This window comes from Barbus barbus (genome assembly GCF_936440315.1).
Source record: "Barbus barbus genome assembly, chromosome: 42".
NCBI classification, from domain to species: domain Eukaryota; kingdom Metazoa; phylum Chordata; class Actinopteri; order Cypriniformes; family Cyprinidae; genus Barbus; species Barbus barbus.
Genome location: NC_136720.1, coordinates 13,320,763 through 13,346,729, shown reverse-complemented (window position 1 = coordinate 13,346,729; position 25,967 = coordinate 13,320,763). Strand labels below are relative to the sequence as shown.

The window sequence follows — 25,967 nt, the reverse complement described above, 5'->3', positions numbered from 1 at the left end:
TATTGAACGACAAGGGTCAGTAAATGACAAAAATTTCACTTTTTGCATAACACTTTAAACATGGCAACAGAACATTTAATTTGCAGAAAGAGCTAAGATGGAAACGACTATGGTCATGTTTGTGGTCAAACTGGTTTCTCATATAGCCAGGCTGCAAGGAAACAGGATCAATGATCTTTACGCATTAAAAAAAAATCCAGATAGAGAGAGGGAGAAATACTCAGGAGGACTGGATCATTACTCAGCTCTTGTGATCACTGAAGAACAGAAACAACTGCAGCTCTTCACCATCACTAATACACATGATATTGTGATATCAGATCAGAGAGTTCAGAGACTCTTCAGATTCAATTTGAACCTTATTTAAAATCCGGCTCAACCCTAAAATCTTGCACAGGGCTGAAATCACTTTCAAAAGCTGCATTTATTAATCTAAAAATAATGTGCCTTTATAAAAGACTTTGTCAGACCTTGGCTGGAAAAGCAGCTGGAGAAAAGATGAGAATCGTACAGTGGAACCAAATTGATAAGTACAGAGACAAATCTCATTCTTTTGAACTCACATTAACACTTCAAAAATCACGACAGCAGGACAAACACAGCAAAAATCTGAAAATCCCATGACTGCCGTACTTCAAATATGTATGAACGGCCACATTCGGTTGAAACAAGAGGCCACTGGCAGAGTTTATGACATGCGCTACAGTTTGAGCATGTGTGTGGTGAGGAGAAATCTCTAATGTGACTATACCACAGCAGCTCTCCCAGAGGAGCTCAGCCGCCCAGAGTGTGTCCTGCCTGTCAAACACACCATTAATTATTCAGCGAGAGAGAGGGAGAGATTGTGGGCTACACTGATCAGCAACACAGAACAAATTAGAGAGAGATGTAGAGATGGAAATGGAGATAATCTTAAGTAATGATGTTAGGATGTGCGTCTTATGTAATGGCAGAACTCCATGGTGTTGCTCGCCCGTGCAAAACTCACCAACACCATGTGGGTTGCATGGGTGGTTGCCAGAGTGTTGCTTAGCGGTTGCTTACAGGCATAAGTCAAAAGGGTCCACATCAAAGCCTCTATAGAGTTGCACCAGCCGTTTGCTAACCTTAATTAAATTCGAATGTAAAAAGTTTACACTAAGGGCCAAGTTTTATTTCCCACGTTCTGAACAAATGCAAAGAAAGACTTGGCTAGAGAAAGAGCTCTCTGTAAAGTGTAGTTTTTAGGATTGTAATAGTACACGTATTCGTTCCAAAAATTTTCACATGTGTACCTAACAAATCATTCAATTTTCAGACAATAATGGCATTTTGGCGCTCTTTGATGTGGCGTGACACGTCGCTGTATAAATGCCTCAGTTTAAACGGCACGCAGAGTAGGGGTGTGCTCAAAATATCGATTCTTAGATACATACCGATATAATAAAAAAAAAGATACAGTATCGATATTCTAGCCCTTAGTATCGATACTCCGCCCAGCCATTAGGGGCGTAGTGGCGCCCGCGAGTTTCAAAAAAACTCATGGAAAATGTTAAAGCAAGATGTAGCATTTAAAGTTGCCATAGAATGAAAAACTGTCTTTACCCTGGCATATTTAAATAATAACAGTTCTGTACATGGAAATGACATACAGTGAGCCTCAAACACCATAGTTTTCTCCTTCATATGTAAATCTCGTGATTAAAAAAGACCACTGAAAAACAGGCGAATCAGAACATAACACCGACTGTGACGCAACAGTCGGGATCACTACGCTCCCAACATTTGCATAAACCCGCACTTGTTCTAAGCCGGCCGAACCATCAGAAGCTCTGCAGGTATTGTAAATAAACAAGCGCGGACAACAGCGAAAATAACACAATAAATGTTATGTTCCAGGCCGTGCAGGGGGTGTGAAGTGCAGGGATGGGTTGGTGTCTGTATTCAGAAAGGCACAGAAAGCAAATAACATGAGCCACTAAAGGGACATGGTTAGCTCCTTGCTAGCGGTAGCCTGTTACAGTACATAAGATTTCACTCTCAGTAAGGAGAGATGAGGATGATGGCGAATGACTTACAGATCCTGAGCACCACTGACAAGCATCTGATCTTGTGAAATGTGTGGTAAGTACTGTTGCTCCATAATGTAAACATAGTTTGTGTGATCGCGTCTCTTGAAAGTGAAACTATAATGCGATCGATGGATCGTTCAAAAGCAGTTTCAATGCCTCGCATATTAATAACGGCTCCCTGATGCCCGCGTTTTATATACAGTATAATTACCCGACGATATAACTGCGAGAGAAAGTATTTAAATATATATTTTCCTCCCTGTGCTTCCTTTTTGCTGATGAGCCGTACTGTGAAACAGCCAATCAGAGCAGAGCTCATTATTATTCATGACCCTGCCAAATAAGCCAATAACAGACCGTTTCATTCTAGGGAGAAATCCTAGGGTTGTAAATGGACATGTAAAATCGTTTCTGGAGATTTTTTGCCCTTACCTAAGCCACATACCTTCTGTGTAGATATCAGAGAACAATTTAAAATACTGTATCAATGCATTCTATGGCACCTTTAAGCGATTTCATAGTGAAATATGTTATGGCAGTACATGGTGTCACAAAAAAGAATTATTATTAAAGAAGATTTAATAAGAAGTTAAGAATAATAAGAAGAAGATTTTGTGCTTGTGTGAGCTCAGACTGTACCCTTGGAAAGTTAAATGTTGACTTGTGGTAATTTCCAGATTAATACAATTTGTGTACAATTAATCAGAGCACTTAAAGTTGCAAATATTTAAGCAAAATGCACTTTGTTATAATGCACTTTTGTCTTCATTAAATTGAAGAAAAATGCAGAGTTCTGTTTGTTGAGTAAATGTGTTCAGCATTAACTAATTGGCTCTGGCCCATGTATTTTTATTGAATCGTATCGAATCGTGTCACATTGTATCAAATCGTATCGAGACAGCTCTGTATCGAGGTACGTATCGAATCGTGACCTGTGTATCGAGGTATGTATCGTATCGCCAGGTTCTCCAAGGTATACAGCCCTAGCGCGGAGCACGAGTGAGCGTGATCACCTCCCTTCATCTTTATTACTAGTTTTAAAGTGAAATAAACATGCATGAACATCTCACGCAATCGCTCAGTGTTTCAATCTCGGAAAGAAGCGATTAAAACAGGTCGTAAACAAAATGTCACATAGCATTTCATTTACCTCAGGCAAGTCATCAGTGTCATAGCTTGTTACTTCGCAAGTGAAATGAAGTCTAGAGATGAGCATTTCATGGAATATTAGATTGTACTCATATTTTACAACCTGTTAGTGATGTCTTAATGTATATTTAAATAAATATCTTATGTAACAAGTTATGACAGCCACTGTTTAAATGATTAAATTTTAACAAGTAGAAATTGTATAATTTAGAACTTAATTTAAAAAACTGCATTATAGTAAATAAATAATAAATAAATAGTAACTGAATTTAAGTTTGGGCTCTGTAACCTTATAGTAATGTAAAAGGGCTGCCTACTTTAGAGCAGAAGCAGATTTTAATCCCTAGGAAAATTTTAATTAAACGTATTTAAAGAAAGAGGCATTTTAATCACTAAGTTACTGTTCAAGTAACTTCTATCAAGTTTTTTCCTCTTGAAAACCTCTTGACGTGAAAACCAAGTTACATACCGAACAATTTTGTTTGTGTACCGTTACCAGACAGACAGACAGACACAACATACATACACAGTGGTGTGAAAAAGTGTTGGCCCCCTTCCTGTATTTTTTTTATTTTTTTGCATGTTTGTCACACTTTAATGTTTCAGGTCAAACTAATTTAAATATTAAGATAACAAGTAAACAACATGCAGTTTTTGAATGAAGTTTTTTTTTTATTCTGAAGGGAAAACAAAATCCAAACCCACATGGCCATGTGTGAAAAAGTGCTTGCCCCCTAAACCTAATAACTGGCTGGGCCACTCTTATCAGCAACAACTGTAATCAAGCGTTTGCAAGAGATGGATAGATGATAAGATGGATAGATGATAAGATGGATAGATATATATGCATACACACACACAATATATATATATATATATATATATATGTATGTATGTATGTATGTGTCTGTGGTTGTACATATACATATATAGTTGTTTTTTGGGTGTTTTGGCTTAGTGTTTTGTTAGAATCATTATTATACTCATACCTTTTGTTCTTTAAAATTTTGAATTGTTTTTAGCTTTATTTTTTGTTTTCATTTAAATGTTAAGTTTTGAAATTGTATGCATTTGTCATTTTTACTTAATTTATTTTTAAAATGTGTATAGGTTGCATTTATAAAGTTTTAGCTTTTAGTTTTGGATCTGTCTTTAGTTGTTTTAATGCTACACTTGATTGCTTCTGTTGTCCTCATTTGTAAGTCGCTTTTGATAAAAGCGTCTGCTAAATGACTAAATAATATGTTAGAGTCAGAAATTTGAGTCTCAGAAAAAGAATAATAATAATAATAAATGGCTCTCTCAAGCCAACTTAAGTACGCAAGATAACAATAGTGAAGCCTTGCCTTTGGCAAACACCACTAATAATAATAATAATAATACGTTTAAATACAATTTCAGTAAGTTGGCTTTCTCAAGCCAACTTAACTATAATAATAAACAACAACAATATTGACTTAGTGTTCATTTACTCCACAATTGTATCAAGTTTTAACTAGTGCACAGCTGGTGCAATCAGGTAATATGACTTGGGGTCTTATGAGCATGGGAAAACTAAATTTGAACATGGAAAGTGAATCATACAGAGATGCACATAACACAACCAGACATAAATCACTCAAGTGGTAAAGAGAGTCAGCCAACTCACAGACCACGTGTATGAGCGAGACTAAATACACTGACACACACTCAGACTGAGACACTACGGGGGTGTATGTGTGTAAGACGTAGCAGTTTTGAACAAAAAGGTCATTTGTTGAGTTTGGACTATCTGTGAGAGGCAGCTGGGGTGGCACACATGAGGATGAGTCATGACTGTGTCCGAGCAGCTCTCTCTCTCTCCAAGCTGCCACGCTTGAGTTTCTACATGTGCTGCCATCAACAGTCCTCTTTCCCATCACTTTACTGCATGAATGCACACACACACACCTACACATACACGCACACAAAACCACCTCTGCCCTACTCCACTAAAGCAAGAGATGGACAGGAAGAGAAAGAAATAAAATCTATTATCTCCCATCAAGTTCGACAAAAAAAAGTGTATCTATAGACATATACAGTGTATGAGTGTATGTTCTGCAGTATACTCACACACACTGCATATGTGGCACTGTCCTAAGCCTCTAATTGGCCAAGAAGTTTTCACATCACCCAATCACCCCATTTCTGATAAAAACAGTTACTATTACAATAAAATGCATTCAGTTCTGTACAGGACACTTAGACCATCAGACTATAGGTCTGGAGGCCATAAAATTATCTGAACCTGGTATTCAAATGAGACTGCGTGATCCAACCTGACCAGCACTGTGAACATTTAAGACCCAAACCTGAAATAGTCTTCACAAATCGCATGGCCAGTATGACCATTCTTATGCCACATTATGAATAGTTTTATATTACGGTAAGAGTATAAATGCACGTACAGTTTGTTTTGCTGGAAATTATACTTGAATAAATACGTGGTAACGCCCATTACTGGGTAATGCAATGAATCAAATACAATTCCACTCCTCTTTTTAATAGAGGAACTGGATGGATGCAAAACAAAAGGAAAGATTATTCATTACAATAAATCTGCCATTCATTTATAACAGCTTCACATTACCAAACTAAATAATTAAAACACTACAATTAATATGATATAATATCCACATATATATTCTGGGGCATGAACAGTACAGCAGTGCTGAAACTGCTGGATGATATACATACGGTCACATCATTATCAGCCCTAAAAACTCTGAGGTCATGTTGGGATCTTAGGTCAGGTAGCAGGATACTCTTGTCTTCATTTTCCAACTTTAAGAGATTGAAACTGACAAATCTGATTCATTTCTACATTAATTCAACTATATCAAAGCACAAACACTCGCAGATGCTTTCACTCTTTCTGTAGCGGCTTGCTGTGTGTGCTTTAGGAAATCCAAAGCCCACAGTCTTAATTCCACTTGGTGGAAACCTCAAAAGCAGGTGGTGTGTGTGGAAGAAACATGCAGCCTCTCATGCCAGTTTAATTATGTGCTTCAGATCATGAGAGATTAGAGCCAGATTGAGAAAGGAACAACTTTTAGGATGCAGCTTAAAGTGGGCAATACAAACACAACGGCCTTCCTCTGCACACATAGATGCATGTATGGAGAGCGGGACAAAAAAAAAAAAAAAAAAAAGAGCAATGGACAAACAAAAGCGCTGATGTTTTACACACTCCTTCACACAAAGCCTGAAATATTGCGCAGACTAATCTGTTTTGTTATTTGGATACAAGGTTGATTATAAATCACTTGGGATCCAAATATTTAATTGAAGCATCCAATTTTTCTTTTCTTTTTTTTTTTCAAAGAATGATGAAATTTGGCACTCACATTTTGATGAGAACATCTGTTTTACCATGTTGTCGAAAGCATTACACTTGATGCTTCCTGCACTATTTGGCCAATGAATTTCAAAGATTTTACTAGCAGATAATACTTCATATTTTTGTACACTTTTTTAAATGTAATATATTTTTAATCAATAAGGCATATTATTTAAAACTTTAAATATTTTTGAAAAAATTCACAAATTAAATCTGCAAACGTTTATATTCACTGCAGAAAATGTTTATGAAATTTAAAAACCTATAATCAAAAAATGGAAAGATCATAGAAAGATCATTTTTCTGTACATATATTTTAAATATATTATCACGTTCTAACCTATTAGGATTCACTGTAGAATGTTCTTTGTGATAAAAAAAACACTAATATAACTTAGAATAAAAATGTTTGTCTTAAGAAAATCAGAAAAATGTATCGTAGCCATATAACCTAGGAACTACTAGAAATGGTCATAATTACATTTTTAATTAGTCTACCACAAAAAATGAACGTTTCTAGCCTATAAAATGTTTATGAGCCGAGCATTAAATTAAATTCACTGTAGAAAACAAAGCTTAAATTTCTTTTTTCTTGAGGATCTTAAAAAGCACACAAATGATTGCAGGTCCAACATCTACTGTCCATGAAGATGGACTGGCACTCTGACAAACAAATGAGACTTCACACTTTTTGAGTGGATCACAGCCTACTCTTTTCCTCAAGAATATCCGTTTCCCATAACAGGCAAGACTTTGTTTCACTGTGGGCGATGGAGGTCATTAGGACATCTTTTTTATTTTCCCTGCTTCATGTTGCTTTTGTAATTCTCAGCAGAAGGTTCCTGTGTCCAGCCTTTCTGTAAAATGCAGGTTAAAGCTAGGTTCTTAAAAAAGCTCCTCTCATTAAGCCCGACTGCACCGCCAACCTTTTTCACACAACATTAATGGAAACAGCACCCGTACAGCATCAAGCACCCTGAGGAAAAGGTAAGAATAGTGTGCAATCGTGTGATTTCCTCATAAAATGTCTGATCCATCACATCTGCGGTGCCTCAATTTGGACATGTAATTTCTGTGACCATTATTCATCGGGTCACTGAAACATAGCCATTCTCCGAATATAAGACAGAAAAAGGCAAGTGTGCTTGAGTATCTCAAGTGAAGTAAGACAGCAGTAAAGAGACAGACCAAAAAGAAAATGGGCAGATAGTTGTCACAAAATGACCGGCGAGACCAAACATCACAGGCACTGTCATGTCAACTACAGAAATGGAAAGTCTAGAAACAGCTTGTGAAGACTAAAGCGACAGAAACAGGCTCTAAATGACAGGAGCAGATATGAAGGGGCCTTACCTCTCTCTGAAGAACCAACTCTTTGGTGAAGATTGTGGCTTCCTCACTGTACGGCTCTGCCACCTGCATCCCACCTGGCATGTTTCGAGACCCTCGGGGACACTCGATACCTGCACACACAAACATAGTGCATGCCTGTCACTTGTGAGCTCTTTAAATCCTCACATTTTTGTTTGGTTTGATTATTTGTGCAACATTCAAAAACGCTTACATAATGCATTACATTGTTCCAATTACACAATATAATGTTACAATTTAAATGTACATGTTTCTGTTTATGATCAACTATTGTTATAATGAAACATATGAATAATAATAGAAAAGCTTGTGAAAAACATGAATTTCCTATCATTTAATTAACTTCGATTTCAGTAAATTCAACTTATTGCTCCATTGATTGGAGAAGGAAAAAATTTTGTTAAACACGTTGTGAAGCAAAATCTGTCAAATGGTTTCTGCAGACCTTTGTCTCAACACTCTTTGCAAAATGATTGACATGATGTACTATTATTACCACACAAACAAAACTGAACCCCAAGCACGGAAGAACAGACCTTGGCTTTGCTTAGTCTACACATAAATATAATTGATAATGTAATTCTACACTGAATGAACTTTAGCAAAATCTGCACTCACAAATGTGCATATTAAGATTTGGTACAAAAGGTCATCGCTCGTTATCATAATAGGATTTCCCCTTCATACCCCCCAAAACAAACAAAAAATAATAATTATTAGCCAATCGGCATTATCCAGCTCTTAGAAAGGAAAGAAAAAAGACTGAAACAACTCAATTATCTGGTAATTGTCAGTAAATAGTCCCAAAATTAGCATTTATATTGCTCCGGGCATCCGATCTGCTCAAAGGCAGAACACGATTTCTGGCAATAACAGGAGTGTTTTCAGGAGACGGATGTTTGTAAACTGGTTGAAGAGCACACTGCATGAGAAACAAGACTGAAAAACTATTAGAAAAAAATCTGTCTCTCGGTCTCAAGTGAGCAGATCAGAATGCTGGTCTTAAAAGCACAGACCTGTCTTAAAAATAGCACCTTGACAGGCTCTTAGTCAAATAATACCAGCCTATCAAGTCTTGACCGCTTTGTTAAAGAAATCAGTTTATACAGATATCAGTGCATAAACATTATCTACAGAGCGGCTGCTATAGCCAATCATCAAAACCGCATTCAGAAAATGAGAGCAGCCGATGAAATTGCAGCCTCAGCAGGAGAAATATTTGAAACCCTATTTGTAAAAAGATCCAAGGTTATGATGAAAATGTCTCAAACTGTTTTTTCTTTCAATGAAAGGAGCTGCGTGTAAGTGATTTTCTCTTGAACAGACGCAATTCCTTGCCCCTGAAAAATGGTGTTTCACCGCAGGGCACAGGGCTTCAATACGCATAATGAACAAAACACAGCAGTTCAACCTCTTCAACCCTGACTTATTCAATTAGAGCAGAACTATCAAACAATTGTTAGCCTTGCTGATTCAGAGATTTCACAGGGCGAGCATAGATGTCCATTTCAAGAAAATTATTGGAAGGATTTTTGTTTGGCATGTGTTACGCAACGAAAATATTTACTCTGACAAAAGAACTACATTGACAATATGGGAAAAAAAAAAAAAAAAAAAGTAATTTGAGGCTGTGTGTGAACCTGTTTCAGGAACAGTCTGTGCCAATTAGACTGTGACAGTGGGAAATCTGATCCTAGACTAGATATGTCAAAGCAAAAACATTTTTAACATAAACCAGAAAAGTAAATAAAGAACATGCTCACCAGACTTCCCTTGTATCTAATACAATATATAGGGGAAACAAAAACTAAAAAAAACATTTAAATTACAGCAAAAACAAATTACACAAAGCAATGACAAGGAAAAGAGAAAAATATTAATTAAAAAATATAAACTTACAAATAAAAAGTAAGAATATATATGTACCAAACAAGGAATGTTTAAAACAGTATTAGAGCGTAATTTAGATGCTCAACCCATAGAAATGGTGCATTTATAACCTTGCAGGAAACTCTTATCTCCCCAGTGCAGTTCAGAGTATTAGCAGGAGATAAAAAGGTGTGTGTTTCTGCGGAGATATTTAGACAAGATCATCAGAAAGCACCTCAGTATTCCTCAGCCACAATTACAGCTGCCGAAATATCCAGTGACTTCTGTGAGGAGACTGCAGCAGAGCTCCTGCGGAGAGAACCAACACACTTGCTAGCTCGCTCGCTCACTCTTTCCCTTCTGGTGCCCAATCACAGCTCTTCACAAGAGACGTAGAATACGACGGGAAAGAATCAGAGAGGTTTTGCATCCAAGCTGCTAGGGGTTGTCAAAAGTAACCCTACTCTGGTGCCACGCTGATACTTATAGAAACAATGCCAGTTTTTCTACAGCACTAGAAGTACAGAACATATAGATGCAGAATGTCATGTCTTAAATGTGTATACTAGCATTGAAAAGTTTGGGGATGGTAATTGGGTACAGGCTCTTAAGCTCACCAAGTCTGCATTTATTTGATCAAAATACAATAAAACAGTAACAGCAAATATTACTACAATTTAAAGTTACTTTTCAATTGTAATATTTTAAAATGTAATTCATTCCTATTACGGCAAGTTTTTGGAATGCAATTAAAAAATAAACAAATACAAAAAGCAATACGGACAAGTTAAAAAAAAAATCATTTTGAATCAATATTGTTTAATAGTTCTTTTTAACTGACTTGTTTAATTACTTGCATAATAGAATGAATGCAATTTTTACTTTTACTGAAAAATACCTAAATGCCATTGGTTCCCATTTCCTTTGTTCATATTTAACTTAAATGAGTGGGCATCCAGAATCATCCTGGTTTTTGCTGTGGTACCAAGAATTGTGAAGTATCAGTTACCGAAAACTACCCATTATCATTGCTAGCATGTATTTGCCCACTCAAAACTTCAGGCTATTTTCTTTGAAAGTGAGAAGTGAATGGTAATTATGTTCTACAGTATGCCCACATTCGGTCACAGATCTGGTGCTAACTTTTATATTGAATGCATTCAGAAACAGCACGTCTTGAGAAAACCATGCTTTTCCCAGGATACACATGCATCCACATCCTAACCACCCATTTTAGAGCACAAATCGTGTCACTCTCCTGCCTGTGCCAAAAGATGGAGAGGTTTATTAAGAATGTCTGAGAGGCACATGATTAAAACCAGCCCATCACCAACAACACATACAGAATCTCACCAGTATATCCTTAAAATAACTGCTGTAAATGACACATGGCTGCAGCATTTATGCATCCAGGACCCGACTCTGACTCTTTTTTATGCAGAAAGAGACAAAGATGTTTTTGAGATGAAACCTTATCTTTTCAGGCTACCTCTCAAATATATACACATAGGTTATGAGTGTTTTGTCATTGTGATATTTCTGACAATCCCTCCTGATATAATATACAGTAAAACATCAAATTACATCATAACTTGTTCCCTGCATCCATCACACTCGCACAGCAAGTGGAACATCCGGAACATTCTGTTACAGAAGACGCTGCTGGCTGCTCCCGTGGAGGGAGAGAACGAAAATGAAGAGAAGACAAGAAGAGATTTAAAAGAGGACGGCTGAAGACAGGAACACTGTGTCTAATAACTTCAAGTGAAGTCGTAATAAAGGCCTGACAGTAGTAGGCAGCTGTGCCCGTGCGTGTCTTTTGACTGCAGGGATTTTTTGCACCGAAAGGATTCACACTGAGAATGGCTCAAATTTTCATTCACTTCTACTATGGCTTGTGTTACTTTTGTATATTTGAAATGCTCATTTTTGAAGCCATGACCATAAATATTGTGCTATTGGATGATGGGTTTTGAATATACTTGAGGGGGAGGGCTTTCTTGGGGACTGACCTTTGGCCAGTAATTTACCAACACTCTAGTAAATGTATTTTATTTTATATTTTTTTTATTTGATTTTATTTTATTATTATTTTTTATATATATTTTACATTTTATTTGATTTTATAGCATTATTCAGGTGTTTTAAAAAAAAAAATCCCTGAAAAACGTTCAAATTATGACGGCCTTAAAAAGTAAACTCGGTACTTTTCCCTTCCTTCAAAAAAGTTTTTGAATCCCTAAGAAATGTATAGAACTTCCGACAAAACCCAAAAGTTCTTCAAAAAAGATCAGGGAGAGAGCTCAGCACGAACCACCGCCAACGTGTGAAAATTTGGGATTGAATCCAAAAATGTCCATTTTATGGATGCGTAAACCATAAGATGGAGAAAACATAAGTAACCGCAAAACTAAAATTTGCTGAGTGCATCTTTAACTGCAGCCTACATGCGACCATCCCAATCAAGATAATTATCCACTCCTTCCGGAAAAACATGTTTTTACATATATTTACATACATCTTCTCCATATATGAGGAAATGGTGGAGCTATCTCTTTCTCCATCTATGAAAATATAGATGCATGACTGAAGCCAGACAAGGCCAGACCATAAAAGCAGAAGCTTTGGCACTAAAGAAAAGAAACCCAGAAAATGCGGCGCTCTGTAAAAGCACTTAGAGGCCTTCAACTGCAATAGCACAGTCAGAACAGCGCATGTTAGTAATACAAAAACTATCGTACTACTTTTCCTCAAGAGAATCACCAACAAAGTGCAGCACTCAGACAAGACACACTCTCGTCTGAAAACAGATGACATGCTCTCAGAGTAGCTATATGCTCTGTAATGTGATGTACAGAGTGATGCCCCACGTCACTGCGGCTCCTTTACGACAGGGTCACTCTTCATCATGACATTAACATCAATGCAAAACAATGTGACAGCACTAGAGCTTTGAGTAAAAATTGTTTACATCTGAGAACTGTGTGAGACAGACGAAAGATCCTGTCTCTTCAAATGGAAATGTCTGGACTTATATAACCAAGCAGCACAGTTTAGAGTTCGGAAACCAATTTATCACTATGCTCACCCACATGAGCGGGAGAGAGGGGAAGGATTGTGCAGTCTCCCATTTGATCACGAAATACTTACACAGCTTTCAGTTGTGGTTGTACACACATTAAAAAAAAACCTAACACTTTAGTATAGGGACCATTTCTCACTATTAACTAGTTGTTTATTAGCATGCCTATTAACATATTGGCTGTTTATTAATACATATAAAGCACATATTCTGCATGACCATATACTACAAAAAAAATAAAAATACACTACCTTTCAAAAGTCTGTAAAATTTTTTTTTTTTTGAAAGACGTCTGTTATACTCTCTAAGGCCGTGTTCACACTTGGCGTCTTTTTTGACTAGAAAAAGTTGACAAGAGCGTTTTTTTTAATGAAAAACAAAGCTGGCAGCGTCTGTTACTAATAGCAGCTGAGAGCGTCTTTTGTTGTCATAGCAACAGCTGTAACAGTAGCCTAGCGCTGTGTACTGCAGAAATGTCAAGAAAGAGTAAAAAGTTGGCTCTTTGAAGTTAACGGGAAAGAAAATGTCGATTCACAACGACGTTTGTGGGTGCACGACATTATACGGGGAAGGAACCAATATTATGATAGAGTTTTCTGCTCATATCATACAGCTCCTTGTGCTCCGAAACTAGTACGAGCAGTCTATCTACCAGCACCTTCTCCATTTTTCTTCTTGTTGTTATGGAAACGACAGATCTCGCTACTCGCTTGTCATTGGTCAGCTGTCAAAAAGGCGCTTGACGTAGGGCGTTTTTTTCAGAAAAGTTGAAATTTTTTCAACTCGAAAAAACGCTCTGAGCTGCAGAAAAAGACGCCGGCGGTGGCGTTTTAAAAAGCGCTCAGGACTTTTTTGAAAACACGGTTTACTCCATAGGATTATAATGTAAAACAGACGCCGGCAGCTTCGAAAAAGACGCCAAGTGTGAACACGGCCTAAGGTTGCATTCCTACAGTAAAAAAAAACTAATATTGTGAAAAATTACAAAAAAAAAAAAAAACTGTTTTCTACTTTAATACACTTTAAATTGTGGTTTATTCCAGTAATGGAAAGCCTGAATTTTCAGCATCATTACTCTAGTCTTTAGTGTCACATGATCCTTTAGTAATTTTAATATGCTGAATTGGGGCTCAAGTAACATTATATGTGTTGAAATTATATACGTTGCTCAATTTTTTTTTTCTTTGTGGAAACCTACATGGTTTTAGGATTCTTTGATGAACAGAAAAAGTAAAACATGTTTTTTAAAATTATGAATGTATTGCTGAATAAAAGTTAATCTATTTCAAAAATAAATTTGACTGACCTCACACTTTGAAAAATGTAGTGTAAATATTAATGCAAATAAATAATGCAATAAGCTGCAGTTAGAGGATGGCAAAATTAATGCCTGCAAGTTGACAACAGCTAAAATTACAATGCAATCAAAAATCTCACAGCACCTAAATGAACACAAAGTCCTAATTTTTAATACATGTGCACTAACCACTAGGCCTTAGCTATGGGATGAGAAATGTCTCAAAATAAGCTCCACCAAAGGTTACTGGTCATTTATAAAAGGAAAAGGCCCTTCTATATATCCCACCCCAACTGTCTGAACAGGAAATGCGTCAATAAATGGGAAAAAAATAAAATATATATTTCTCCAAAAGCTCCTTAAAATTGAAGCATCTTTCTTCTCCATACATGATCCACTTTTGCTTGAGGAATTAGCAGAGCACCAAATTCTTTCCATCTATGAAAAGATTCAAGACAGTGGCCATGTGGGAAGTCGTGGCCTAATGGTTAGAGATTTGGACTCGTAATCCAAAGGTTGTGGGTTCGAGTCTCAGGCCGGCAGGGATTGTAGGTGGGGGGAGTGAATGTCCAGCGCTCTCTCCACCCTCAGTACCACGACTGAGGTGCCCTTGAGCAAGGCACCGAACCCCCAACTGCTCCCTGGGCGCCGCAGCATAGAAATGGCTGCCCACTGCTCTGGGTGTGTGTTCACCATACTTGGCCGTATGTCACTTCACTCACTTCACTTATCCAAGGCCTGACCTTAAAAGTAGGGCACAGAGGACACCCACATAATGCAGATGATGCATTTGATAACAACAAGAGAGAAATGGAATTGAAAAGAATTGTGTGCTGGACTAGAACTTGAATAACCTGACAGAGCACCATAGCTTGATGTGTCTGAGCACATACAGGGTTTGACGTGAGACCAATTTCTCAAAATCAAAGCACAAAACTCCACCATGTATCCAACTTGCAAGTACACGCACACGACCGCGAGCTGGCCTGCACCGGAGCACCTGAGCTTTGAGCAGCTCATCAAAGTTACACCAGGACCAGAGACGCCTTGAAGAGGGAAGATCCCCCCTGCCAATGCCCCGTCTCACATACACATCTGCTAAAACACAACACTTTGATGTCTGCTTCAAAACACTCCTCCCTCTTTTTTTTCCAAGTGAAGATGACCGTCTTCCCTCTTTCACGCTTTCTTTTGCTCTTTATAGTGAGGCAGGAAGGAAGGACACTGTTTGGGGGGGCACTCTGTTCTAAAAATCCAACAAGTGAACTTTCCTTCTGATCGGTGCTCAGGAGGGCAAGGAGAGGAGGAAAGCACACCTCAGGACACAGAGATGAGCAACTGGCAGTGCACACACACACACACACCGAAAACAGCAGTCACATTGCACAGTAGTCCCAAACAGTATCTGGACACTTGATGCATTTATTCAGTAAAAAAAAACTGAAAAATGTATATATTTTACAGTTTAGCTATTGGCAAATCTGAAACAATTCAATTATTATTTTTTTTATTCACTCCCTGCTTGTTTTGCACATGAAACTGTAGCGACATGTCAGGCCTGCTTCAACATATGTTGAAGTGCCTCGACACTGCGAGCTGCAATGATATCGCTCGTCCTGTAGGAAAAGATGCATTTAAACAGGAAAGAGAGCGGGGAAAAAAATAAGAAAGCGAGCAATGAAGCATTTTTGCCCTTTTAATGCGGTAACCTTTGCTGGCGCGCCTGTGGGTGGAGAGGCTTTCACCATAGCAACACTAATAGGGAACTGTGTGCTGTAATGGAGGGTTGAGTGACAGGAAGCACGCCTGTCTCTCTCTCCTTCTATTTCATCGGGGCTTTGGCATTGTCTGACCTTTCAACCACTGAAGGCAGAGGGTTCTGTTGATTGGACGACTGCATTCTGTGGTCTAATTTAGTACTGAGCTCATTCATGCAACAATCATGTGGAGAAACTGTCTGCCTGTATGGACACACACACAGACACAAACCCACATCCTATGTAATAAAACGATGTTGAGACAGGAAAAGTATTTCTTTGTGCACGCTTGTTTGATTACATATCTAAATGAGGATATCTTATTGCCTTCTATTGTTTTTAAACAATGCTAATTATGAATTACTATAAACTTAAAATAAGATTCATCCATCTTTACTTATATTCACTTTACTTCGCAAATTTGGGAAATTTAACATTCCGGGGTCATTTTTAAAATAAAACATTTCAATTTGATTTTCATTAAATGAGATAGGAATTTTAAAAAAGGGTATTTGGCTTAATCACACTTGTTTTTTTTAAATCCCTTGTATTTTATTATTTTTCCTTAATTCATGTTTTGAGTCTGGGATAATTATTTTTATAACTGATAATCTAACCAAAACAAATGGTGAGAAAAGCATAACCCAATATCAATATTTACGGTTTAAAAATGTGAAACTGAAATTCAAACAAACATACACTACACCAACTTCTGGCCATAAAAGCATTTGTAAATTTGACTAGTAGTTGGATGTTCCTAATAAAATGCAATTTACACCAAAGAATGCCACTGAACACAATGCATTATTTGTGATGTTATGGAAATGACACTGCCATTGGAATTGACTTAAAATTACAGATTTCCATTTTAAATCATTTTAAACGGAACATAATCAGCAGACAAATAAAATAAAGGTCTCTAAATGTATCCAAGGTCAAGAGTGCAAAAAGTTAAAGAAACACTCAGTTATGGCATCTGCTAGCAGTTGACTAGCCAAACCTTGACCCACTGGATCCACACACATATGCAACTGCAACATGCAACCATAAAATCATTAAAAAAATAGAGTGCAGAGGAAGGCCTGCAGGTAATCAAACACAATCTACACTGGTGAGTTTATGGTGCACTGCCGTGTATTTCATAAAGTCAATAACCTGTTGAACTGCTAAAGCTCTCTCATATGTGCTGTAGCACATTTCATAGCCCCTGGTGCTGTCAGTCCTTTCCTTTTTCTGACCGAAAAATGGCTTCCACAAATACTCAAACAAGACTAGAAACATCAGAAAGAGCTGTGCCAGGAGACCAGATCCCAAAGTACCTGCGATGGTAAAAAAATAGGGCTCATTTTCAACACAAACCAAAAACTATCAGCTGAATCTGACTCATAACCCCTCAAACAGCTTCACGAAACATCCCAGCCTACTTTATCAAATCACACATAATTGAGAAAGAGAGATGAGGCAAAACAGGAAACAAGGCATCTGAAAAATTAACCATTTCAGAAAATAAGAAAAAGTAGAGTGATAAGGAAAGATTTTCTGTCCGAAATCTCTCATAGGAAGAAACCGAAGAAAAAAAAAATAATTACAAAAGGAACAAATGGAGGAAGGAAAACACAAAAGACACACTCAGGAACAAATGACCAAATTAATTGAAATATCTTCAATGACGATATGCACAATTAAGCACGGTGGGGGTGGAGGGTGTTTGTTCTCCGTTGGGGAAAGGAGAGACAAATAAATGGAAGGATGGAGGGATGCAGAAATAGATGGGTGTCTCTCTTCTCTGTTTTCAGGGTGAATAATTAGACCGGATGGTGAGAGGATAGAAATAAACTCCTCAGAAATAACACAAACCAGTCAGCGGCTTGTTCCGAGTGATACGGAGAGAGGCTGAGGTCGGAGTTGGAAAGGCACTGATGTCCGTCAGGAAGAAATTGAGCGACCACAAGAAAGCGACAAAATGCCACCCTCCACTGATCCAGAATAGATTTGATTGGTCGGAAAAACTCTAAAATGTAGTGTTCTGATGAAGATTAGGGTTTTAGGGGTTATGCCATGGACACCAAATACGATGATACTCAAAAATATCATGGCAGCTGTGTGGAAAACATTATTTTTTTATAATAATAAAAACTAAAATGTCAAATTCAGTACATCTTACCAGTATAAGATGTATTATTTAGTATAAGGACGACTACCTTACTATTTAAGCAAATTAGGATTTTGAGGCAAAAGTTGTAGTTAATGGCAAGAACTGGACCTTAAAATAAAGTGTGACCACTTTACCCTATTTTTTATTTAGTCAATTATAATGCTTTTGGTGTTATGTAAAATGTTAATACTTCTCATAGATCTTATACATTAAGTATTAAAGCATATTTTATAAGCTTTGTTAATTTTAGTTAATAAAAATGCAATTGTTCAATGTTCATTCGTAGTGCATTACTGTTAAGGTACAATTTTGGTTTTAAAAATGTAATAGTACCATACCATTCACAAGCTTGGTATCAGTAAGACTCTTTTTTTTTTTTTTTTTTTTATAATAAAATTACTAAACTTTTATTCAGCAAAGACAAATTAAAGTGATCAAAAGTGGCAGTAAATATTTTACAAAAAATGTTTAAAAAATTCTATGAAATAAATTAAATGAAATAATTGCTGTTTTTGGAATTTTCTATTCAAAGAGTCATGAAAAAAAGTATCAACAGTGATAACAAATGTTATTAAATCGGTGTATTAGAATGATTTCTAAAGGATCATATGACGCTGAAAAACGGAACAATAACTGCTGAAAATTTGCTATCACATGAAAAAATTACATTTTACCTGAATTAAATTTGAAAATAACCATTTTATTTTGTAATGCTTTTTCATAATATTACAGTTTTTACTTTATTTCTGAATAAGTAAATGCAACCTTGACTACTCACAAAAACAAAGTCCAAACTTTTGAACGGTAGCATGGCTTGAATTTCGGCGCGGGATTGCGGGGATCGCGCATAATCTAAACCATTCCCGCAAGTTTAACTTTTATAATGCGAGAAATTCCCGCACAAATATATTTGCTTCATCTCAGATTAAATACATCTACAGACGCGAAAAAAAAAAAATCACTGGTTCAAACAGCCTGTCTTTTTTTTAAACCAGCGCTGCACCGGCCTTCTCTGTCGTTGAGTCCTGTAGCAGAGCTTCGGCGTGTTCTCCGTGACCCGCGTCGCACTGATTCACACAAGGCTGTGTAACGCGCTCTAATATTCTGAGTCAATGAGTTGCTTGTGAAGATGTTATCGGCTTCCAAATTATATTATTTTAATCCCGAAATTCAAACATCAAATGCTGTTTTGCTCTTTATAGTGTGTGAGTGGATAGAGCGCGCCCGCCGACTCAACACAGCAGCAGCGAAGCGCGAGTAAATCATCATCTCCTTATCTTAAAATGCGCATTTTATCGAAAGTTAACATGAATGAACATAAGAAAATAGACTCCTGTTCACTGATCGTCATCATCTCTCACGTAACGACCCATGTTTCAACGGCGAGAAGACGCCAACAGCTTGGTATGCATGATATTTGTCCTTGTGTTATTTAATTTATGTCGGAATAAAGATCATTCACTGAAATGGTTTTTAATCTTTGGAGAGCTTTTTTTCTTAAATAAAAACAAAAATAACACTCTGATTAGATTTTCACAACGCTTAAACGTTAGGGGAAAAAAATATTTGGCTATAGAAAGAGACACAAAAATGAAAGCCATCATCAAATGGAAAGAGATGAAGAGGAGGAGACAGAGGAAAGAAGTCACAAAGTCACAAGCAATGGAAAAAAAGTGACTAAAATTTAACTGAAACATGAAAGACACTGAAACTGAGATACATTAATATATAGTTTAAACAGTTCTTAACGTTAATTTGAAGGAGAGCATGACGTATTTTGTATGAAGTTTTGAAAAAGCAAAGATCTGAACTGATCTGAAACCCATGAAATACACTGAAATTGAGAGACCTTAATATATAGTTCTTAATGTCAGTTTGAAGGAGAGCATGGTGTATTTTGTATAAAGTTTTTTTTTAAAAACAAAGAAATTGAACTGAAACTGGAATATACAAATACAGTGATTCTTAATATATAGTTTTAATACAGTTCTTAATGTCAATTTGAAAGAGAGCATGACAAATTTTGTTATAATTCTTTGAAAACCAAGATACATTAAAAACTGTAGACATAAATAAATGAAGATGATTAATTTAGCCCGATGTGTCTTTAAACCCCTCTTTAAACCCCCCCCCCATGTGACCCATGTAAGGGGGGAGTCCCCCCCTCCCCCAGTTTAAAAACGAAACTCAGGCCCTGGGTAGTGTGAATGATAAAATGTAAAAGGTTACTGATAACTGAAAACCCTAAATCACAAAAATCTATATAAAAATGTCAAAGGGTGAAGGATTTGGCAACACACTGACAAATGTGCTAGCAAGAATGGCAATTGGCTACGTGCAGAGCAATGATTAAAGGTCAAAGGTTACAGATGCTCCACCACCTTCCCTGATGTTAGGGGTGTGCAATATATATCGTCTGCGATAATATTGTTGTTTTAACAAGGTGCAATTTGACAAGGAGTGCATGCTTACAGTACATTAGCCTACATGGTGATGAAGCGGGTTAAACAGTGCACGTGCACATTTAGAGTGTGTTCTTTCACTGCATGATTCAGTCTATTAAAATGCATTAAGAATGATTGCAAAATTCAAGATATGGGGGCAGAAAATGTATATATTTACGTTTTATGCGTTTTTTTCTTCAAAAATAAGCATGATTACAAATGTGATATTGATTTCATACAACAGTTCAATAAACAATAAGTTAATATTAAGAGACATACGTTTTAGACACCATATTGCGTTTTTGCTCCATTTCGCCGGCGGAAAAGATTATTCCAAACAGCTACAGTACTGTTTTGCGTCTCTGAGCAACAAGACAGTGCTTCTTTCCTGAATGAATCAACCGTTAAATGATTCAGTTCAGTCGCAATGACTCACTTATTAACAGTGACTATCTACCACCTACTGGTGGTTTTAATTTCACATTTAAAGTCTATTTTCACTTTTAAAATAATTTTAAATATCAGTATTCAATGTTTTGTTTAAAATGTCAAACAATTATGCATTTCTAGCTAGTTAAAGCACTCCATGTCCCTCTGAGCTGCATTAAACAGTGTGTAAATACATCTAAATGCCACTTCAGATGCAACGTATACAAAGATACATTTTGATGATACTGGTTTCATTTGTTTGGTAACAGCCTAAATATGTATTATCTTAATTGACTGATTAAAATGTAACAATTCGACAATTTGACTGAAAAGATGTACACTTTTAGAAAATAAAATTGCTTCATTAAAAGGTAAAAATCAATTTAAACTTAAATGAAAAGATGAATTAATCACTGATGTGAACTGACCACACAGAATATGAAGAATATCAAAAACTGCAGCTGTACACAGAACTCTGCAAAATATAGTCTAATTATCGTTATCGAAAAAATCCAAAAAAAGAGACTCTTTTTTTTCATTATCGCACACCCCTACCTGATGTGCAGCAGTGACAGGTACTGCCCAGATACTTAAGCATGTCCACATACATGTTCCACACAGAGAGGGCGAGGAAACTGAAGGGGAAGAACAGATGCTGAGTAGCAAGACCTCGCAGCCAGCAAATGTGACACTTAACCTTCCATCAGATTGAGCCCTTCAGATCCCCATTTTGCCTTCGGCAGGTCAGAAGCATAGACAAAACGCCTGCACAAAGATCAGCTTTCCAAACCTCCCAGAAAACACCAGCCTCCGCAGGTCAGAGTGGAAGGACAGAAGCCATTCAGTCTCAAAACTCCACTAGCAGAGCATCTCGAGAAAGAAACCCCTTGCACAAAATCTCACCGTCAAGCTTCAGGCAAGGAAACGTGAAGACAAACTTTCATATAGTGCATGAAGCGTGTATGAATTATTAAAGGAATATTTCTTACAAAAAAGAAAATTGTGTCATCATTTACCCACCATCTTGACTTTCAATACCTCTATGGTTTTTCTTCCATGGAACACAAAACAAGTTAATTAAAGCAGAATTTTTGAAGTCTAAATAGTTTCTTCTTTTTTCCACAGTGAAAGTGAATGATTATTGTTATGCAAGATTTCAAGACAAGATTTTCAGTGAATAGCTTTTCAGTCTTTCAACAACTTTAGAAGTAATAAAGTGAGTCATATGAAGCACTTTTATGGTGCTTTTTGGAGCTTCACAGCCTGTAGTCATCAACCACTTTCATTGTATGCATGAAAGCAGCTTAACATTAAAAAAACTTCTCAAAACAGAGGAACAAAACACCTAACGGAAAGTGAAAATTATGACAAATTTCATTTTTTAGGTGAACTGTTCCTTGAAATATTAGAGAACTGAACAAAATAGAAAGTGTTAGACTGGTGGTGCAACAGCGGTCAGCTGCCACATTGTGGTCGTTATGCGGTCACAGATGGTGGCGTAGTTGACAGGCCGAGGCCGACTGACACTTACCAGCGAGCAGAAAGGTGATGAGACATGTTTCTTTGGGCATGTAGAGCTTGAGCCTGGAGCCACTAAACACGTACTCCACTACAGCCTCCGAGCGGCCCGCTCTCTGCAGGAATGGCAAGAACTGTTTCGCCTTCTGTGTCTCCTGTGCAAGAATAGAGAGTAAGGAAGAAATTATAAGTTAGTAAAAACATTAGAGGTGTTTAAACGACATATGAAAAAAAAAAATAGGGCAGATCTAACATGACAACTCTCTGAAGATTTTAGCACAGTAATGGATATGACAATGTTAATGTATTTGTCTTAGACCTGCTATGCTGCTGCAAAGCAAGTACAGGAACTTGCTACTGCCAATAAATACACTGATACGGTGCTGACAGTTAAGACATACTGTAGCATATAAAATAACCAGTAGAAGATCTATACAGGTGGAACTGGGGAAGGTGGAGGGCTTCCGAGGGACTCTGAAAGCGCTGCGAAATGCTCTAGCGAATGCTAACCAGCCATTTAAATGTAAAGCAGTCAGCTTGTGCCAAGTAGTTTAATGCTGTGAATATCATCAGTTTGTGTTAAACCCATCACCCTGTGCAATTTAGAGTTTCGAACTTGGCATTTATGTTACAGATATTTATGTCTTTTTTCTTTGTTATAATTTTAAATAATATTAATCGTTCTATGCATTTATTTTATACTTATTCATTTTTATGCTTGTTATAAAAAGTATAAAATTAAATACGTTTTTATTCACTTTCTTTTTTAGACTTTATTATACTTCACTAGTTAATATACTTGCTTAGATAGGCGTTACTTGCTTTTGGACAAACAAAATGCCACATTAAACGATGCATCTGTCATGACAATCACTGCACGTTTGGTAGTGATGCGCAGATGGTGGTTATATCCGCGGGCGTTGCGGATAATCCGCGGGTCGGGTGGGTCGGGTAATAAAAAATGCATTCTGATTATTTGCAGGTGGATAAGATAAATCATTAAGTGACGCAAATATTAACTACATTTTCTAAATAGGCCACAGAAATTGTGAATTAACATTAAAGTTATTCAACAAAACATTATTTAGTCAAGAGCAGTGAGGGATTTCCAGAGCTCATAAAATGTAAAAACTGTAACTTGAATGCAATGTAAGTCGCTTTGGATAAAAGCGTCTGCTAAATGCATAAATGTAAATGTAAATTTCCTCTTTCTTTTGTTGTTTGATCAACATTAATGACAGATGGCACAGCTTTATTAGGCTGATAAAGATGACTCTATGAGTACCAAACTCGATTTGGTACTCATAGAGCGCGCTTTGGATGTGATTGAGCACACAGAAAATCGCGAGTACCGAATGACTTAAAAAAAAAAAAAGTGAAAATAATACATTTGACCGATTAGGCAATTGACAATTCTGTCAACTGTACAGAAACGCAAGCTAAAGTCTTGTATCGCAGCGTGCAGCACTAGATGCGCCGATGTGAATACAAGGTCAAAGAGAAGACGCAGTACAGCTGAATCACTCACGCGGTTTTCAAATGACTGATTTGATCTGATAGTTTGTGTGGATTTATTTACTCATCTAACCTATACTGAATAAATGTTTTGCAGTAATTTCCCTCATTTTAAAGTTGAAAGCTGTGGGAATGAGTAATGTGATATAGCCTATGCGCAATCCCGCACCGAAATTCAGGACCTAATTAAACAATTATATTACACAGAGGATTGTGAAATAGATTTCCATGACTTTTCCAAAACCTTTATGGTATGGTTTTTCATGACCATACGAACCCTGAATGTGACTATCGGGTGTGGTTATCTAAATCAGGCAAAAATATAGGTGCAGGCGGTTGGCGGGTGGATAATGTATTTGTGATGTTTTAGCTCATCCGCGCATCACTAACGTCTGGGTAATTTTTAAGAACATTTTTTACAGAATTTAAATATGTATTGATAGCATGATTAAATGCATAATTTTTGTAATAAAAAAATAGTTATGCAATAAAAATGCATTCATTAATGCAACATTTTAATACAATTGCACTAAAACAGCACCCTTATTTTATTTATTTATTGATTGCATCAAATTTTTGCACTTGCACCTTCAGTGGCTACCTTGGCTGGTTTACTTATATTAGTTTACATACTTTTGATTTGTAATTGAAATGCAGACTAGAAAACGACAGGGCAAGTGGAAGATAACAGTTTGTGACACTTTGAGCCATTATGGGAGTAGGGCAGCTCTATTTCAAGAGAGTCCTGACCAAGGGTATAGTTTTAGAAGTGAGACTGGCCATCTTTCTGTTTGACAGGTGTGTAATAGAGACACTTCAGATTTCACTTTAAATATTGCTGCTTCCTGTGACTCAGCACACCAGGGCCGCCAACCGCAGCTGGAAATACAGCCATGACCCACACAAAGAAAAAGACCCCAAAAGAGAAAGAGAGAAAAGAAAACAAACATATCCAAAGATAAATGGTCCTTTCAGACCAACGACATAGTCCCAATCCAAATGATATTATTCTGACTGTCAGTCATATAACGAGGGAATCTTGTTTCTGGATGAGAAATGAGAATGTTACCGTTGGAGAGTGACACACACTTTTTTCTCACTCTAAATGCCTCCCACACAAACTCGGGTATAAATAACATCCTGAAAAAGTTCGCAGACAGCTGCCATATACTTCATTAAAACCTGAGGAGCTCATTCATAAACGCAGAGATGAGACCGAGAGGAAGGAGTGAGTTGAGGAGAGGTGAACGGGAAGTCAGCGGCTGTTAAACGTCAGTTGCTTCACAGTTCACACACACCAAGTAACAAGCCTGTCACCCAGCAAATGACATTTACAAGCAAAGTAAAATTTTATCTTCATTTGGTAAGGCACCCAAACAGATTTGCCTAAAAACAACTTCAGAGCTACGAGCATGATGACTTTATGGGTAGAAAGACTATTTTTAGGGAGGGGTTCATTAATGTAATGGTCAGGGCCGTAATGCAGCAATAAATCATCTGTCATAAGACGAAGCTTTAACATCAAAGATTTGATAGAGGATTCTGGGATATAGAAGACATTGGTAAAGACGTTCAACATTCAGAACATACTGTCGTGGGTCATGCTCAGGCTCAGACTAATTCTATTTTGCATTTTCACACTGATATTTGAGTTTGATTCTTGATTTTGAAGTCAAATTTATTAAATAGAACTTTATTAAATGCAGTCTTATTCGCAGCTGAAAACAAAAGCAGTCAAATATTTTCTTATATCAGCTAATATCTTTCGTAAGTAAAAAAAAAAAAAATAGACTGAAATACATCCCTATGAATCAGTCTCAAATAGCAACTGAAGCAAATAAAAGCAAAAGCTTACCCCTGAAATGTCTGCCACCCTGTGAATGGGCACTTCTTTCTTGCTGTGAAGGCCTTTACCATTCTTGATCGCCCTGCAATGATTCAAGCACTGTGTTACAATTGAAATATTTAG

At 37.0% G+C, this 25,967-nt stretch overlaps 1 protein-coding gene across 1 annotated transcript in view; it reads right to left on the bottom strand.

Moving 5' to 3' along the window:
* The window catches only part of LOC306861428 (staphylococcal nuclease domain-containing protein 1-like), a 195,763-nt gene that overhangs the window by 116,589 nt on the left and 53,207 nt on the right, over nt 1–25,967 (bottom strand). Inside the window, exons 14-16 of the mRNA XM_079403676.1 lie at nt 25,854–25,926; nt 22,497–22,638; nt 7,915–8,024 (exon numbers count right to left, since the gene is read on the bottom strand). Of these exons, the coding sequence (XP_079259802.1) occupies nt 7,915–8,024; nt 22,497–22,638; nt 25,854–25,926 (325 nt within the window). The remainder of the gene's footprint in view (nt 1–7,914; nt 8,025–22,496; nt 22,639–25,853; nt 25,927–25,967) is intronic.